At 40.2% G+C, this 18,782-nt stretch overlaps 1 protein-coding gene across 3 annotated transcripts in view; it reads left to right on the top strand.

Moving 5' to 3' along the window:
* Positions 1–18,782, top strand: part of DSE (dermatan sulfate epimerase) — a 78,025-nt gene that overhangs the window by 10,113 nt on the left and 49,130 nt on the right. The window contains exons 1-2 of one of the 3 annotated variants that reach the window (XM_036082236.2): positions 12,833–12,919; positions 16,318–16,786. In XM_036082236.2, coding sequence (XP_035938129.1) covers positions 12,904–12,919; positions 16,318–16,786 — 485 coding nt within the window. In that variant the 5' untranslated portion in view covers positions 12,833–12,903. Of the gene's footprint in view, positions 1–12,832; positions 12,920–16,317; positions 16,787–18,782 lie in introns of those variants that run through there. The other 2 variants (XM_036082237.2, XM_036082239.2) reach the window with 2 other exon arrangements.

Raw genomic sequence — 18,782 nt, 5'->3', positions numbered from 1 at the left:
GTCAGTCTTTGGCATTCCTAGGCTTGGCAATACTTCACCCTGATCTCTACCTTCATCATCACATGGCATTCTCCCTGTGTGTCTCTCTGTCTCCAAATGTCCTCTTTTTATAAACATACCATGTTGGATTAGGGACCCATCCTACTCCAATATGAGCTTTTCTTAATCAATTATATCTTACAACCCTGTTTCTAAGTAAGGTCACATTCTGAGATATGGGTGATTCGGACTTCTACATGATGAACTTTTATCAGACACAATTCAACCCGTAACAGACTCCAAGTCAGATCTTTTGAGTCTATCACACTATGGCCATGGTGTGCCAGAAGGATTGCGGAAGAGGGGAGGTAGGTCTGTATGAGAGACAGTTAGTGAGCTCTCCTTGGCTTTTCTGTCTCCTATTTGCCCGGACCTGCACCATTCCCTGAATGGCTGCAGTGATGGACATGTCACAGAGACTCTTGAGATAAGGATATCTCCCTGTCTCCTGAAGGGATCTTTTGCATTTCTTTCTTCTTTCCAGCATAGCAGTCTCTTGCTTCTTTCCATTTGGGGATTGGAGAGAAAAGTATTCAGATAAGTTTAGGGATATTAAACTTGCACTGGATAATTTCAGTCTTCTCTATAAATTTGGACGATTTATCACTGTCCCAAAGTATAGGTGAGAAAGGAAGAATTGAATACTTTTGGAAAGAGGCAAAAATCCAAAGTATCAACAGTAAGGATTTTATTAAAGAGTCTATTGGAGATGAGTAAGTGGGTCAATATGCTGAAGTCAGAAGTTGATGCCTCTCGGGTTTATTGTTGGAATTGAGGTGGAATGGGCAAATATGATTGAGGTTTGTAAGTCACTGAGGAAGTTAAAAATATCCCCAAACAATAGAAATTGCCTGCGGTGGTTAAAAAGAGTACATCCACAAGTGGTGATTTCAAGTGGCAAAGGTACTAGGAGAGTCACAGAGAGAGCTAAGGGGTGGCCCCAGGAATCGAAAAGGCTCACTCCACCTTCCTTGTGGGTTGGGAAGAATGAGATGTGACCTCCCAGAGAGCATAGCAGAGGATAGGGTGTCATTGGAAGGAGCCTAAGTGACATCTGCTCCCCCTCCCCTGCCTCATTTAACTCAGGAATTGCCTGACAGGTGGTCCTCTTACCTCCACATTCATTTAGGACGATACATGAGAAGAAAGTTTAGAAAATAAGATTAGTACAAAAGGAGTTTTCTCCAGCATCCAGCTCATGAAGAGAACACCATCAGATTTGACAAAAGAAATAGCTAGGTGGAATCTGGTTGTGAGCAGAGAGGTTGGGTGAAATGTGTAGAATGGAGATGAGAAGTGTATGCCTAGATTAGGAGATGTGGAAAACAGAGCTACCATTCCCAGAGTAGGATGCTAAAGACAGTATGAAATAGAAACAGTTGATTCACCAAGACATCCAGTTAAGCGTGTATGACCTTGGACATACAGACACAAACATTATTCTTTTGTTATTCTTTTGTTCTGCACAGTGATCATAGTCTTCAGCAGTCTAGTAAAGCTTTTCCTTAGTTTCCTGGCTAGTAACACTTTATAGATCTATAAAAACTCACCATAATAAGATATTTAGCACAAAATAATAGGAGTGGCATAGGTGTACGAGAAATAATTCATTAGAAAGCATCCTGATTCTTTTGAATTCTCTAGCTAAAAGAAATGTTATCAGTAGAGGAAGGTTTGTTTTTTTTTTTTTTTTAATTTGCAGATAGCACTAATAAAGCTCTTATACCAAACCATTAAATAATAATAATAATCTTTGGGAATACAGTTAAAAGTGGGGACATGAAGGGAATCACTCTAAATTTCAAAACAGAACAACTTTAATAAAAGTCTTAGCACCAGACAACCAACCATCCAGCAGAAAGAGAGGCCTGGGCAGGAGTAGATGGGAAAAGTGGCGGGATGTCTAATCCAATGTGAAATGGGCTGAAAGTTTTACGGTGGCATTTAGAGAAAGACCTGGAGAAAAACCCATGAAAACCATTTGTGGACTGTTGGGAAACAAAATGGGATGCTCAGGGCATGGAGTGTGATATGAGGTGGGCCAGGCACATTAACGAAGGTGTGACAAGACTTGGGGGCACAGCAAGCCACCTGCAGCCTGGGGCAGATGCGGTGCGAGCTTTGTGCCCCAGGGAGGGTTGAGAGGGCAGTGAGTATGGGGGCCGCTGTCAGTAAACTGTAATAATCGCCCTGAGTAACCTTGACAGGGTCAAACATTGTAGTCCATTTTACCTCCAGATGGTTTGTCTTGGTACACAAAGATTTTTATTGCTTCTTTTTATGTAGTTATATAATTATATGTATAGTTATCTCTGAGTTTTTAAAGGTTTACATCTTGACACATTAGTTAATCCATTCAGTAAATAATCTCTGCATGTTTATTAAGTGCTGGGCACTCTTCTAGGTGTTGGGGATATAGCAGAAAGCAAAGTGCCCTTATGGAGCTTGCATTCTAGAGGGGGCAGCCAAGCAGACAAAAGAAATAAGTAAATTATATAGTAGATTAGAAGGTTATAAGTGTTCTGAAGAAAAGTAAAATCCAGAAGGGAGTTAGGGAATGGTGGTGATTGATTTAAATAACGTGGTCCCAGCCAGCCTCGCCGAGGAAGTCACATTTGAACAAAAGCTTAAAGGAGGTGAGGGAGCAAGCCATGTAGATGTCTGGGGGGAAGCATTCTAGGCAGGAAGAACACAGGTGCTGAGGAAGGAGCATGCCCCATGAGTACAAGGAGAGCAAGCGGGCCACATGGCTAGAATGGGAAAAGACACAGAGAGGCAACAGGGGCAGGCCACGTAGTGCCTTGAGAATGATTGTGAGCACTTTGGTTCTTACTCTGAACAATGGGAAGCCACTGAAGGATTTTAAACAGAGCAGTGACATAACCTGAATTGTGATTGAACAAGGACAGGTCTGGCTGCTGTGTTGAGAACGGCCATGGGGAAGTAAGGGTGAAGGCAAGCAGACTAGTTTGGGACCTTTGCAATAATTCTGGCAAGACATGCTGTGGCTTAGGCGTAATGGCAGGGGCGAAAGTGTCTGGATTCTGGATGTATTTTGAGGATGGAGTCAACGGAATTGGCTGACGGTTTAGACCTGGAGACAGAGTGGGCAAGGGAAGGAGGGGGAGTTTCGGCCTCAGTTGCTGGCAGTATTGATTGCCGGTAACTGAGATGGGCAAGTCCTGAGAATACAGTGCCTGTGTCTTTCGGTTAATTACATATATGTATCATTGTTTTACAAACCAAGGCTGTGGTATTCTGAGTTTTGATTATGATTCATAAAAGGACATTTGGAAAGTACTCAGAGATTTCAGTGCCAAAGGACTGTGATCTGTGAGACAAAAATGAGAATCAAAAAAAGTGCATATAAAAATGTTTGAGAATGTGAAAGGCAGCAAAAAAGGTTCAATGTTGTCATTGGTGAGTATTTGAAGATTGGAAAAATGGAAGAATGCTTGAATATAAGTAAGAAATAAAAACGAGCTTCATGTATAGTGAGAAAAGCATCACTCTCCAATATATACTCTGTATACATACTCATGAGTGTATATACTCATCCAATAAATGAAATTTTTATTTTGATTGAGTAAGCTGGAATTGTAGGTTTAATGCCAGCAAATTACTTTCCCATGAAATTCTTTTAAGCCTTTTGCCTAACATCTGTGTATTTCATTTTTTGGATAATACCTATAGCTTTTAGGCAGTCTCTAAGTCCGGTACTGTAAATTCTGCTGTGTCTTTTGCTTCAACAGCAGTATCCTTGGACAGAATCATTTTTCTGGGGATAAATCATAGAAAAAAAGCAAAAGTTGAGTACAAGAAAAAGATTTGGTAAATATTATGCCAGTACTTTCTAATGGGGCAAATTATGTGGCAAGACTCATACTTCTCACAGGAATTAAGATGATTGGACTAAGAAACAGACTGGGGAGGGGGTTCCCCAAGACCACCATCAGACCCAGTGATCCACTAGAAGCCACTCACAAAAAGGTGTTTTAATCATGAATATAGTTTGACACAGCCAAGGGTACAGATTAAAATCAGCAAAGGGAAAAGTTGCGTGGGGGAGAGTTCGGGAGAAAGCAGGCACAGGTTTCCAGGTCTCCTCTCTCAGTGGAGTGGCACTCCTGACCACAGTACATGGCAGCAGGGGCCAAGCGTTGCCAGCCAGGGAAGCTCATCCCAGCCTTGGTGTCCAGAGCTTTCACTGGGGTCCCCACGTGTAGACGCGCAGCACCTGCATGACTGACTTTAGCTATTCAGAGTCTTGCCCCTCAGAGCAAAGATAGGAGTTTGTCATGAATCAGTGTTAGTATAAACTATCTGGTCATGCTGGTACTACATGGCCCGAGGCCTCAGGTATACAAAAATCGTGTATCTGGCAGAATATTACAAGGGCTCAGAGCTCCTCTTGAGCCAGTCCTGAAAACAGGCCTTTCTTAGAAATTTTGCAGGGTTTGAGCAGTAGGCCTACTGGGTTAACCCTTTACTGCATAGCGTGGTTAGCATGCTAGGGCCTTGAGGATGCTATTAGTGTTTCTTAGAGTCATTGTGAGAGGCTAAACCTATAGGACCTGATCCTGGAGGAGAATGATATCAGGACATACCCCAAATATACACAGTTTTAGCTAAATTCATAAATGAGTGAAACTGAGTAGATTACATATCAGAGGTTAAGTGTGTTTTGTGGTACTTAGCCTGAGGATCTATAATTGATGTCATGACTCATTCCACAGAGGTTTGCAGATACCGGGCTAGAGGAGCAGAGGACCTGACCTGCAGGGACATGTGGTGTTGACTGAAATCAGGAAAGAGGTGGAAAGGAGGAAAGGAGGCCTCAAGGTGACATTGAGGCAGAGGAATTGGTTCATTCGACTCTGGAGGCTGAGAAGTCCCATGATCTGCTGTCTGTAGGCTGGAGCCCAGGAAAGCTGGTGGTATAACCCTAGTCCAAGGGCAGGAGAAGACTGATGGCCCAGCTCAGGCAGGCAGGCAGACAGGCAGAGTGCGCCCAGAGTGTGAGTGCGCATGAATGAGAATGAAATCTCCTTCTGCCTTTTGTTCTGTTCAGACCCTCAGTGGATTGAATGGCTCACCCATATCAAAGAGAACAATCTCCTTTACTTTTACTTGGTCTGCTGATTCAAATGCTAACCTCTTGCTGAAACCCCTTTGGAGACACATCCAGAAATACTACTTAACCAGATATCTGGTACCCATAGCCCGGCAAGTTGACACATAAAATTAACCATCACACCTGGTAAGAAAGAAAGTCACATATCTAAAAATCCAAGGGGGAGAATTGGTTATAGAATTAAAGATAGTTTTATCCACAAATTCAAGGAGTTACATTACCAACTGGAAGTTAATATGTATTGCCATTTATTTATTTTTAAAGATTTTATTTATTTATTTGAGAGGGAGAGAATGAGAGAGAGCACATGAGAGGGGGGAGGGTCAGAGGGAGAAGCAGACTCCCCGCCGAGTAGGGAGCCCGATGCAGGACTCGATCCAGGGACTCCAGGATCATAACCTGAGCCGAAGGCAGTCGCTTAACCAACTGAGCCACCCAGGCGCCCCAATGTGTATTGCCATTTTGGGGAAGTAGAAAATTATTTAAATCAAACATAAGATTTTTTGAAGTCAAACTTAGGTTCAGAAGTGATTTTTTTCATCTTTTAAATTTCATCTAGACTGGTGTTTCTATGTGTAGGATGTTTTTCTGGGTGTAAACACATGTGTCATTGTGGTATATCAGAAAGCTTTATCTCTCTATATAAATATTGGTTGATGAAGAAATAGTATTAGATTGAAGATTTCTTCTCAGACGTGTTGAGTTACTTGGAATATGTAGTCTGAAGGTTATAAATGTGTCATTGAGCTGGAAGAAGGAGAAACCTCTTGGCCTACTTTATATTTGTCAAAATATTTGATATTTTTAGGCTCCTGATGACTCTGCAAGGTTCTGAGCACACAATGCATTGTACCTATTTTAAAAATAACATTCTGCGTGTGATAGTTTTATGAGCGCTTCCTCCTGGTGTCATGGCACACTTCCTCTCCATTGGACCGACCTTGGTCTCATTGAGAAGATGATGATGACTGCTAGCACTTAGGTATATCAGCTAATTGAAGATCACAGAGACCCTATGAGGAAGGTATTATTTTATCCAGTCTCTGGAGGGGAAAACAGGGACATAGCTAGGGCCGTGGTGGTGCTGGGATTCAAACTTTGGAAGTCTGGCTCCAGCTTACGGTTACAGCCACTAATCATGTTCTGAGGTGAACAATGATGACTAGCATTTTGGGGGAACTCTTACCAGAAAGTGTTAAGTGCTTTATAGGTGTTATCTCATTTATTCTCCTAACCGTTATATGAGACAAATAATATTTTCATCTTCATTTGAAATAAGGGACTAGGTTTCGATAGTTTGCTTGTCCAAAGTCAGAGCAGTAAACAAAAGCCACTCTGATCCCCCTGTGAGCTCTCTTAGCCACCTTTCCAGTCTGCCCTTGTCAGTCTATGGCAGGAAGAAAAATTGTACTTTAGCTTTTTAATGATTATTTATGGTTTTGTTTAACTGTTGTTATTTGAAATTGTATGAAGTTATATTTAGCCACTAGCTTCATTCTCTTTATCTTCTTTTCTATGCTTTATATTTTTAGCCAGTAATGCCAGAAAAGTGTTTTCGTGGTTAAAGATATTGCTGAGAAAGCTATAGCTGGTTTTGTAGAACCTTCCAGAGAATCTTTGGTTACTTACTGTTCAGAAAAATTTTGGAGAAAAAAATGATTGTTAATTTTCTTTTGGGTCTGTTAAATAAATTATGTTGGATTAAGGGAGAATTCCTTTTTATTTTTATTGTCAGAGTAATACAAGTTCTGCAGTTTAAAATAAACCAATTCAGGGGTGGCTCAGTCGGTTGAGAGACTGACTCTTGATTTCAGCTTAGGTCGTGATCTCAGGGTCACGGGATCAAGCCTGGAGTGGGGCTCTACTCCACTCTTGGCAGGGAGTCTGCCTGAGATTCTCTCTCTCTGCTCCCCTCCCTCTGCTCCTCCCCCTGCTCGCGCTCCAATGCATGCACGCTTGCTCGCTCTCTCTCAAATAAATAAATCTTAAAAAAAAAACAAAACCTCAGAAACATCATTTTCGTAGATTTTTATCCTATAATTATTAAGGGCAGAGCATAATGTTTCTTGTTTACTTTTTATCCCTGTGCCTAGCACGGTTCCTGGATTTAATAGCTGCTCAATATGTAGCTGAATTAATTAATTAATATTTACAAGAAATTCTTACCTCCGACATGGATGGGAAATTGATCTTCCAGTTCTGGAAAACAATGCATTGGAAAACTTAATGTGCATAAATTACTACTTTTTAAACACTTTGGAATACCAAAAAGAAATACACTTAATTATATTCAACATTATATTATCTGAAAATAGTATCAGAATAAAAAAATATTTTTAAACAATTTTATTTATTTATTTTTAAGATTTTATTTATTTATTTGACAGGGAGAGGGAGAAGCAGGCTTCTTGCAGAGCAGGGAGCTCAACGCCAGGCTCGATCCCAGGACCCTGAGATCATGACCTGAGCCGAAGGCAGATGCTTAACTGACTGAGCCACCCATGTGCCCCCAGAATAAAAAATTTTGAAAATACTTTAGCATATTTTATTTTAATACCATCATTAAGAAAATCAATTATAATTGTAGTAAAGAGGTACCAATTAGAAGGTGTCCAATTGTTAGACTGCTAGATAAACTAGAACTTACTTATAGCTTAGAAAGTATAACCATTTCATTTCCTCTTTTAGACTTTTTGTAAGCAAAATTAGCTGCTTCATTGATCTCCTCAGTGACTTTGTAAATCTTCCACCATACCTCTACCCTGCTTTCTCTTTGCCCCCATGAAAGTATAGATTTTACTTCCTTTCTATTTTCTGACAGCCATGCTCTCAAAAACTGGGTCTAATTTGTTTTTAGGTAATACCTTCATTTATTTATTTTTTAAAGTAAGCTCTATGCCAAACGTGGGGCTTGAACTCATGACCCCGAGACCAAGAGTTGCATGCTCTACCTACTAAGCCAGGCAGGCACCCCAAAAGCTGGATCTTAATGGTTCTTAGTTTTGTAGTAATGTGCACCAGGCAGAACTCTACCACTAAATGATGCCTTCAGTTTGATAGCCACTAAATTACGTATTCAAGTAGTCCTCTGGTGAATGGGAGATGGAGCCTTCATTTTATTTTTATTTATTTTTTTAAAGATTTTATTTATTTATTTGAAAGAGAGAGACACAGCGAGAGAGGGAACACAAGCAGGGGGAGTGGGAGAAGGAGAAGCAGGCTTCCCGCCGAGCAGGGAGCGCGACGCGGGGCTCGATCCCAGGACCCCGGGATTATGACGAGCCGAAGGCAGATGCATAATGACTGAACCACCCAGACGCCCCAGGAGCCTTCATTTTAAACATAATTTAGGTTAACCATTCTTCTTCTTCTTTTTTTTTATTTTTTTAAAAAATTTATTTTTTAAAAAAATTTATTTATTTTATTTTATTTTATTTATTTATTTAAAAAAAATTTTTATTTATTTGATAGCCTTCGGCTCAGGTCATGATCTCAGGGTCCTGGGATCGAGCCTGGCGTTGAGCTCCCTACAAGAGGGGGTAGGGTCAGAGGGAGAAGCAGACTCCCCGCTGAGCAGGGATCCCAATGCGGGACTCAATCTCGGGACTCCGGGATCATGACCTGAGCCGAAGGCAGTCGCTTAACCAACTGAGCCACCCAGGCGCCCAGGTTAACCATTCTTCTTATAGAAGGAAGTTACATAGTTACCATTGTTGGTCTAGGAAAGAAGTGAGCTTCAGATTACATTGTGAGAAAATGTGTTATCTTCACAAAAAACTTTCCCAGAAACAATATAGAAATGGTCTTGGACCGCACAGAGCTGCACTCAACTTACAAACCCAACTTAAAGTTTCTCCAATGTTGAGTATGAAGGTGGTGAGCACCATTATTATACACAGTGTGGTTTTGCTGTGTGGGTTCAGGGTTATAATGACTCCCTCAGTAGTGGGTGGAAATTCTTGGGGGTTCCATGTGCTATAATTTCATATTATGGATTTTTGTTTGGAAATGACTTTTTGGGGAGATATATTTCATTTCACCCGAAATAAGGAAAACAATAAACCCTCAGTAAAAGGAACTTTCATTTTGATTAAGAGCCCTTGGTTTTTAAAATATTCTTTTTTGGCTGAGTCTACAGGCTTTACACATCAGGGAGTATAATTTTAGCAAATGATTGTGTAGTACCAAAACCATATGTTTTCTTAGGATTTGATGTATGTAAGAATAATGTTAGATTTATTTCACTACAGAAATTTACCAAGGGCATAAAAGGTTTTCTTTTGATACTGAGGTAAAATTATTTTTCAAAAAAGTATCCTAATTGTACATTTAATAAAATTGAAATAGTAAAGAAAGGAGAACTTTAAAAATGTGTACATTTTGAAGTAGTATGTGAGACCACAGCAAGATGTTTCTCAAATACTTGGAAATAGATTTCTCTGAGAGTTAAATCCTAAAATAGATCAGAGAAGGAAATGTGCAGTTCTGTTAAGATATGTTAGTGCTCTCAGGGCATCAGAATTTGCCTGAAACCTGATTGGAGGCCTAAATATGAGGAAACTTGGGTTTCAATGGAGTCGTAGTTGCTAACTTCTACAGTGCCTATACATTTTCCAGGGAAGAGGATCTGAAGTCAGGGGCATTTTGTTGTCCGGTTTGCAGGACTGTTTTGTGTTTTAGCCCTTCATGGATGTGGGCACATCCGGTTCTAGTGTGAGAAGTATTTAACTATCCTCATCAGGTAACTGACTACTGGGTCTCTCCATTGGCTGGGGCAAACAGGAACAGGTACTCTTGAGCTAAACCTGGTGGGGGTGGTGGCAGGAGCTGTGGGGTATGTACATTTTGCTCTTCTTTCCTAAATATCATTACAATTCAATTTAAAAATTTTTGTTTTTAATGACATCCCCAGGGCATCTGTGACAGATGCTGACAACACAGCTTCCTTTCAAAGGAGTTACGGTGGTGATCTTGACTGGTTGAGTTGCCCCAAGCCCAAGGCCCCTCACCGGGCAATTATCAAATAATTTTACTACCTGTGTGGTTTTCTGATGAAGCCAGAAAATATTTCCCAATCTGCCTGATAGTTGTATTTCTTGTAAATGAATGCAGTGACATTCTGGTTTTATATATGTTGGGGGAGGAGGATTTTGGTTTTATTAACATCAGATAGCACATCCAGGACGATCAGCTGAGATACTGATGACATTGCCTGAGCTAACTCCAGACCCTTGAGGTTACTTTATCAGCTCAGGCAGGGGCAGCAGATATCTCCCAAGTACTCATGTACCCCTTCAGTCATATAAATTTATTACTAGGAAACACTCTGCAGCCAGAGGTTTTATTTTCCAGGCCCTGTTGTATCACTGGGCCTTTTGAAAGAATACAGCAAGAAGCAGTCCACCTTTTACACACCAAGAATTATGGGCCTTGGGAGGCAATCAAACTCAGATATCGTTTATTTAATAATTGTTCTTTTCTTTGAGGACAAAACCCCTGATAAATACTTGAAAAGTCTCAATGGTTATATGCTTTCTTTTCCAGTGAGTGTTGAGCTTACTAATGAATGATGTGTTAAAGAGTCAGGAGCAGGGGTGGCCTGGGTGGCTCAGTCGTTAAGCGTCTTAAGCGTCTGCCTTCAGCTCGGGTCATGATCCCAGGGTCCTGGGATCGAGCCCCGCATCGAGCTCCCTGCTCCACGGGAAGCCTGCTTCTCCCTCTACCCCACCCCCTGCTTGTGTTCCCTCTCTCGCTGTGTCTCTTTCTGTCAAATGAATAAATAAAATCTTAAAAAAAAAAAAAAGAGAGGAACATTCTGTTTGAGTTTCAGCTGAGTTTCTAAAAAGTGGCATGACCTTGCCCAGTCACTTACCATCTGTGATTTCCTTATTTTGCTTATAATATTTAGTTTTTTTCAAGAAAATATTTTATGAATAGGTTAATATAATTGTGCATGTCTGAAAAGTCTTCCCTTTTATTAAAAATATTTATAGAGCTCTTCATGTCAGGGTCTATGCTCGGTGCATCACATAATATTTAATCACCCCGTGAAGTTGGGATCGTTTTATGCATGAGAGAATGGAGACTCTGAGAGCAGGAGTCGTTGATCAAAACTAGCAGACAGCAGAGCAGGGATTTTTTTCTTCTCTCCATGCCCAGTGTTAATCATAATGCTGTGCTCCTTAGACTTGACACATGCTGAAGGAGCGTTTTTAATCCATCTTCATTTGGGACATCTTTTACTTTCTACAGGGTGATATCACTCTTCGATCCTTATACTTTCTATATTTTCTAAAGCCAGGGAAATTGAAAGAACTTTTGTGCTACCATGTGACCATTTGGAAACCTACTTCATTTCTGAAACTTGATGTTACTAGTCTAGTTTTCAGTTCTTTTCCTCCTGAGCATATTCTTTCTGTGCTTTCTTTGTGTAAGGATGGCGAAAATGGGAACTTTAATGTCACTGAATATTGTTAAAAATTTGGTTAAAGAAAAGAATGTTGGCTTAGGATTTAAGAGATCGGGTTCTAGTTCTGCCTCTAAGATACTGTTAGAGTATCAGTAGACACTAACTCTTAATACTGTTTGTCACATCAAGTTATTATAAAGTAAAAGATCAAATATGTGAAAAGCATTTCACCAAAATTTCTGTGTCAGCAGTCATAATCGCTGCAGTGGATTGTTGGAACCAGGATTAAAGGAAAATAATTTTAGGCTTATTGTTGCTTTGTGAGGACCTACTTAATTAGAATTCAGGCATCTTGTTAAATGCTTTTTGTATTATTTGGCTTGGCCTAAGCATACTGTCAGATTTGGACTGCTGCCGATACAGCTAGGCATTCAGGCAGGGGGATGATCAAATTGCTATCTCAATTATCTGGTAGTGACAGGTAATTCTTAAATGACTATATTATACTTATTGATTAGGTGAAAACTTAGGAACGTTTTGCTTTCTGGGCTGTGTAGAGTGAGACAGAAGAATGGGAAAGAAAACTAGATAAGGAAAGTTAGTGTATTATAGTGGAAGAGAAGAGGAAAGGCTTTTAGGGGAAATGAGGCTCCATAGAGTCATTCAAAAACATCCTGAGAATTGATTTATGAGTAAACTGAAATATTCATGGCAGCTGCCGGGGATTGCCCATGATGTTGCCATATTGAAAATGCCATGCTCTTGAGCTGGGCCAAGTGCAACCTAAAGATTTAAGGGAGTCGTCAGTGCTCTGCTGTGTCTGTAACACATGAACTAGGGGGAGAGTGGCTTGAGAGATCACCCACAGACATCTGAAAGTAGACTTGTTCAACGTGTGTGTGTGTGTGTGTGTGTGTGTGTGTGTGTATGTGGTGGGGCAGTGGGAGAGTCAGAGTTGGCCCTTCTGGTATAAACTCAGTGGTCATTGTTTCACTTAGCATTTCAGCATCTCCCAAACTTTAGTCATTCAGCTACCACTTTCAGCAGTTTTTGCCCTATCCATTTACTTTTTTTTTTTTTTTAACTTTTAAATGTAAATGTGTTTTGAACAGGAACTTTATATCTCTGTTGAAATCTCCAGTTAGATGTCCCAGTGATAGTTTTCCCATTGAGATGAGTTGGCATAAAACCTGTCCATCTGTGGTCCACCTAAAATGATCATGAGAAACACTCCTTTCATGTAATTTCAGCTCTTCTCTCTACAGAGTGGTATGCAGAATGCTGAGGGTAGAAGTTTCAAGGGGAAACCCAAAGACTGGAAATGGGGGCTTTTCAAGGTAATTTTCTGGATAGATTTAAGATGGTAGATGTCTCCCTTTAGGTTATCAGCCTAAAGTAAGTTTGAGTTAGACTTTAATTAAGTTTAATTCTTTCTTTTCTTTTCTTTGAAATTTGTTTTTAGGCTATAGAAGTTTCTCGGCCTTGTGAGTAGTTTCCTAGCAGAAATATTTTTCTGAAAAATTCAGAACTTGCTTTGGCTTCAAATAAGAGGGAATAAAGTTTCTCCTTGCTCATTGTAGTGATGCTATCTACTCTGCCAACACCTAAGTCCAAGGGTTAATTCAGTTTAGCCAGCATCTATGAGCTGCCTTTTCCTTGTCGAGCACAGTGCTAAGTCCTGTTGTGAGGCACGGCATGGAAACAGTTCCATGTGATACTGGTATGTGCCAGATACAGAACAAATGAACTCTTTGGATAGATCAACGAAGGCCTTAATCGCGGGAGAGCAGTGGAGGCTGGGTGAGTCGAGTGCAGTATAATAGGAAGGCAACACACTCTGTGACATGATGAATGCTACGGCCCTTTCTTCCCAGGCGGCCTGTGTGCGTGATTGTTCTGTAGAATTTCTGTGGGTTCTGCACTGGCCCACATGGTATCCCAATAAGAATTTATGTTTTAAATGTGTGGTAGGTAGCTCACAGCCTTGCTGCCCAGACACCCTCACGTGAATTTGAAGCAATAACGAGGGAACCTTCAATAACAGTTGGCATATTGAGGTGGCATGATTCCCAAATCAACATGTTAATGAGGTTCTGTGCTTCAGGAGCAACTCTTCTTGTTTAAACATACTCAGGCATGACCTACGTAACGGGAAGCGATGTGGCAGAAGTGGCTGGGATCACAGCATGAGTCCTCTCTGCAGCAGCCCCCAGTACCTCAGTGACTCTGGATCTGGGTAGGAGGACAGGATGCATAGGGAGGAGGGAGAGAATAAAACAAATCAGGCTTTAGCTACCTGTAGGGAATGTTGGTATAGGATCTGAGATAGAGAAATTCTAGTCTCCCTGTGGGTTCTCACCCATTCCCCCAAAATCCAGCCTCCCACAAATACCTAGAACGTGAGCTACAGATTCAAAAACCAGTAGTTGAGAGTTCTTCAATACTATCCATTTGGGGTCAATTAAAGGAGAAACTTCCAATTCATCCTCACTTTAGATGCCTAAAAAACCTCCACAGTGTTAATTCCATTGATAACTGCATCCAATCTTAGACTTTGGGGGATTTAATATAGGCAGGTTTTTTTTTTTTTAATTGTTTGCGTGAATGTCCAATGAAAAGAGCAAAATAATAAACTTCGGGGTGGAGGTGGGGGTGGTGGGGACTCAGCATTACTTTAGACCCAGCCATGTCTCCGTGTTGCCAGAGACCACACCCCTCCTCAGACATAACCACAGAGGACTATTTCTTTTGGCCAGGTCTCTGACCTTGAAGGGTCTAGCCAGCCGCCTTGAAGCTTTGGGTGCTAGACATAATATGAGTAGAGTCCAAGAGTTATTTCTATTTCATGTATTTTATTTAGCGTGGCTATACCAATTTTTTTTATTAATCACAAGTTTGACTCTTGAAATACATCTACAGTGCTTTGCAAATTTGCTACCCTTGAGTTTCATATATATATATAGTCTAAAACACGTTCAGAAATATGAAGAATACTAGAATTAATGGCAGAGTATCCATAAGTGATGCCTTATTGCCTTTCTCTTGGAGATAGAGCAAGTTGAGAATATGGACTGATCTCCAGTGTATGTTAAATCTTTGGTTTTCTTTCTTATGAATGTGACGAGGCAGCTTTTCCTTAGAAAAATAGTTTGTGTTCAGCTGGGGAGGTTGATTTTTCTCCATCAGTTTCTCTCTTTAATAATTGAAAACTACTGTTCATTATTTACATAAAACTGTCTTTTTCTGGTCTGTTTTCTATAACCTTTCCCCTCTGAAGAATTTTAAGAATTCCCTGACTTTCCTCTGGGGGATTTTATGCCTGCTTCATCCCAGATGTGGGACACAGACTAGGCTGAGGTTTTTTGTTTTTTTTCTTTTTTCTTTTTTAAAAATATTGTATTTGAAAGATGTTCTTTTAACCTGTGCCACTGAAAAAAGGATTTTTAAGAAAGTTAAGCAGTCAAGAAAATATGAGTTTGGTTTCAATGCCTGACTTACTGAATGACACCAAAATCCCATATGCAAAATGAAAAAGTAGGCAGCAGTTTCAAATAATAAGGGGAAAATGCACACATGTTATTTCAGCCTTTTGATTCTGGGATTTTATTTTCTGAATGAAGGCCTGTCCGTTTCTAATCCCTGCAGCCCCTTGTCTGGCCTTTCAGTACACACCTGCTGATGTCAGCCCAGGGAATGCATGGGCTTGGCCGTCGGTTACCCTGCTTTTGTCTTCTCTGTCCCCACCTTCTGCTGACACAAAGAGGATATAGCTTTACTCATAATATTTTGTCTGCTTACACTCTTACAGATGTATTGATCCTAATCCCTGCTTCAGAATGTAGAATGTTAGGAAGCCGGGAGAAGCCAGAGTAATGGAAGCCTATAATTAAGAAAGACAGGATTTTCTCTTTTTTCCTAATGTCCATTCAGATTCCCAGACAAATTTCACCACCAGCTTTTGGTTATTGTGGTTTTCATGTTAATGTCTAAAAAAATACCATAAGATTTAAACTTTTTTGAGTTCTAAAATATGAGAAAAATGCCAAGGAGGGTTTGTCTTCCCTACTTGAGCAAATATTATATGGTTTCCCTAAATCCAAAGTTCTGTTTTCCTCAATGAGTACATGTCTGAAGTATCATGTTTACTTGATTAAGTAATGAATAAAATTATTAGATTTTTTGAGTATAGTTTTTTTTTTTTTAAGATTTTATTTATTAGAGAGAGAACATGAGCGAGGGTGGGGGGAGAGGCAGAGGGAGAGGGAGAAGCAGCCTCCTCACTGAGCGGGGAGCCCCATGCGGGACTCGATCCCAGGACCCTGAGATCGTGACCTAAGCCGAAGGCAGACGCTTAACCGACTGAGCCACCCAGGCGCCCCTATTTGAGTATAGTTGACATACGATGTTAAATTAGTTTCAGGTGTACAACTTAGTGATCTGGCAAGTTTGTACATTATGCTGTATTCACCTTAAGTACAGCTACTGTCACCGTACAATGCTATTATAATAATATCATTGACCGTATTCCTTATGTTGTGCCTTTTATTCCTGTGACTAAATTATTAGGTTTTAGTAAGTCTCTTCCTAGCTCAAATTTTTATTGTATTTTTTTTTTAAATCTAAATTCCTAAGCTTTAGTTTTTAATATTTAGACCCTCTCCCAGTAAGCAAGGTTGTCTTTCCTACTTTGTTATGTCCCCCTGGTTGACATCCCCTTTTCTTTTTCCTCCTATAGGATCTTTCGAAGATGGTTTGGCTGCCTTGGAGATTTGGAGATCTGATGCCACGATGAGGACTCACACACGGGGGGCTCCCAGTGTGTTTTTCATATGTTTGTTTTGCTTGGTGTCAGCTTCCATCACCGACGAGAACCCAGAAGTCATGATTCCCTTCGCCAATGCCGACTACGACAGCCACCCGATGCTGTACTTCTCCAGGGCAGAGGTGGCGGAGCTCCGGCTGCAGGCGGCCAGCTCCCACGAGCACATCGCCGCCCGGCTCACCGAGGCCGTGCACGCCATGCTGTCCAGCCCCTTGGAATACCTCCCTCCCTGGGACCCCAAGGACTACAGCGCCCGCTGGAATGAAATTTACGGCAACAACTTGGGCGCCTTGGCCATGTTTTGCGTGCTGTACCCTGAGAACATGGAAGCTCGAGACATGGCCAAAGACTACATGGAGCGGATGGCTGCTCAGCCTAGTTGGTAGATTTTTGTCTTTTTCTTCTTACTGTATCAACTCTGCAATTTATTTATTTATTTATTTTTAATTTTTTTTTTAGATTTTATTTATCTATCTGACAGAGAGAGACACAGCGAGAGAGGGAACACAAGCAGGGGGAGTGGGAGAGGGAGAAGCAGGCCTCCCGCGGAGCAGGGAGCCCGATGCGGGCTCGATCCCAGGACCCTGGGATCATGACCTGAGCCGAAGGCAGACGCTTAATAACTGAGCCACCCAGGTGCCCGACTCTGCAATTTAAAGAAACTGAATTTATACACACTGAAATCTTAGAGGCCAGATTCTCATATACGTGTATGAGTGAAGGGGTGGGATTCCTTGTTATCTGCGGGGTTAGTGGCTTATGAATGGCTCATAGTTTCAAAAGACTCAGTAATGTCCGTGTTTAAAGTTAGCAGGAGAATATTTAGATATAACCTAGCCAAAGAAAACAATTTGCTGCATTGAGTAAATACTATTATCTGGATTGTTGAGAATTCTTTCCTCCATGGTTAACAAGCATGTATTACGGTCATCTGGCTTTAGGTTCTTATTGACCCCCAAGTGGTTAAAACCTTCTGCCAGCAAGAGATTTTAGCTAATTAAGATTTATTTAAATTTTATGACAATTAGGAGCTAAAAAGGATTGGAATAGGATTAACTGCCAATTTATAAACAAGAGCTTATCCAATAACTACCGAGCTGCCCAAACCTGTAGGAAAATGTGAGGGATTCTAACTATATAATAGTTTATCTTCAGATGTTCCAGGGTTTGGAAACAAACTTGCTGTCCCTTTTTGATTAGCTTAAATTTATTTTGTTTATAATGAATATGTCTACCTAATTCCAAAAAGATATGGGGTAGGATGATTAGGGATTCTGTAGGTATTCTTATCCAAATTGTGTTTTAATACATATTCATGGTACAGTTGCACCAAAAAAATTACAAACTATATGAAATATCCTTTTAAAATTAGAGAAGCTTCTTTTTTTATAGGGCTATAGAGAGCTCATTTTTAAATGCTTAGAAAATCAGTGAATGCGTTTAATGCTGTGATGAATTATATATCACATGTCATAGGAGTGAAGAATGGTAATTTGAACCTTCCTGAATTCTGTCAATATGGTAATGAAATTTAATTTTTCCTAAATTTCTGCCAAACTGATAATGCTATTTGCTCATAGAGTTTGAAGGATTTTCTGGAATTTCTTAATGAAGAAAATTATGGAAGAATTGGCATTAAATCCATATCAGAGCTGAATTTTTAAGACTTACTGTGGGGTGCCTGGGTGACTCAGATGGTTAAGCATCTGCCTTTGGCTCAGGTCATGATCTCTAGGTTCTGGGATCGAGCACCGCATTGGGCTCCCAGCTCAGCGGGGAGTCTGCTTCTGCCTCTCCCCCTGCTTGTGCTCTCTCTCTCTCTTTCTCAAATAAATAAATAAAATCTTTAAAAAAAAAAAGACTTGCTGTTAGGTATGTATAATAATTTGAAGTTTATAATATTTTAGGTTGAAAAGAACCTTTTTATTTGGTTTGTATGCAGTACTTTCTGAGCCATGTATGCAGTACTTTCTGATTTTGATTCTAATTAACTGATTTTACTCTATTCCTGACACCAAGAAAGATAATAAAAGATGTATGAGAATTTATTTGATATTTGAACTACAAGATTATATTATCAAATGTTATAATTACTTGACATTGTGTAATTGGTTAAAAATGGCAACCATTACATATTTGAGGAAAAAAACCTCCATTGCCTATAAAGCTACTTTTTCTTTTAAAATCCTTTTTTAGATAGAGAAGTTAAATTTGTCAGAGTAAGATACTGATGAAAATATTCCAGAGAATAGTTACTGTATAAAGCCATCTGTTTCACTTCATAGCTAACTGTGAAGTACCATTGTTTCATGGAGATTTTTTTTTAACACAAATACAATAACATTAAGAGAATTACACAAAACCCGTGCAAACATTAT

This window comes from Halichoerus grypus, chromosome 9 (genome assembly GCF_964656455.1).
Source record: "Halichoerus grypus chromosome 9, mHalGry1.hap1.1, whole genome shotgun sequence".
NCBI lineage: Eukaryota > Metazoa > Chordata > Mammalia > Carnivora > Phocidae > Halichoerus > Halichoerus grypus.
Note: the sequence above shows the minus strand (reverse complement) of the source record. Positions and strands in the feature narration are given on the sequence as shown.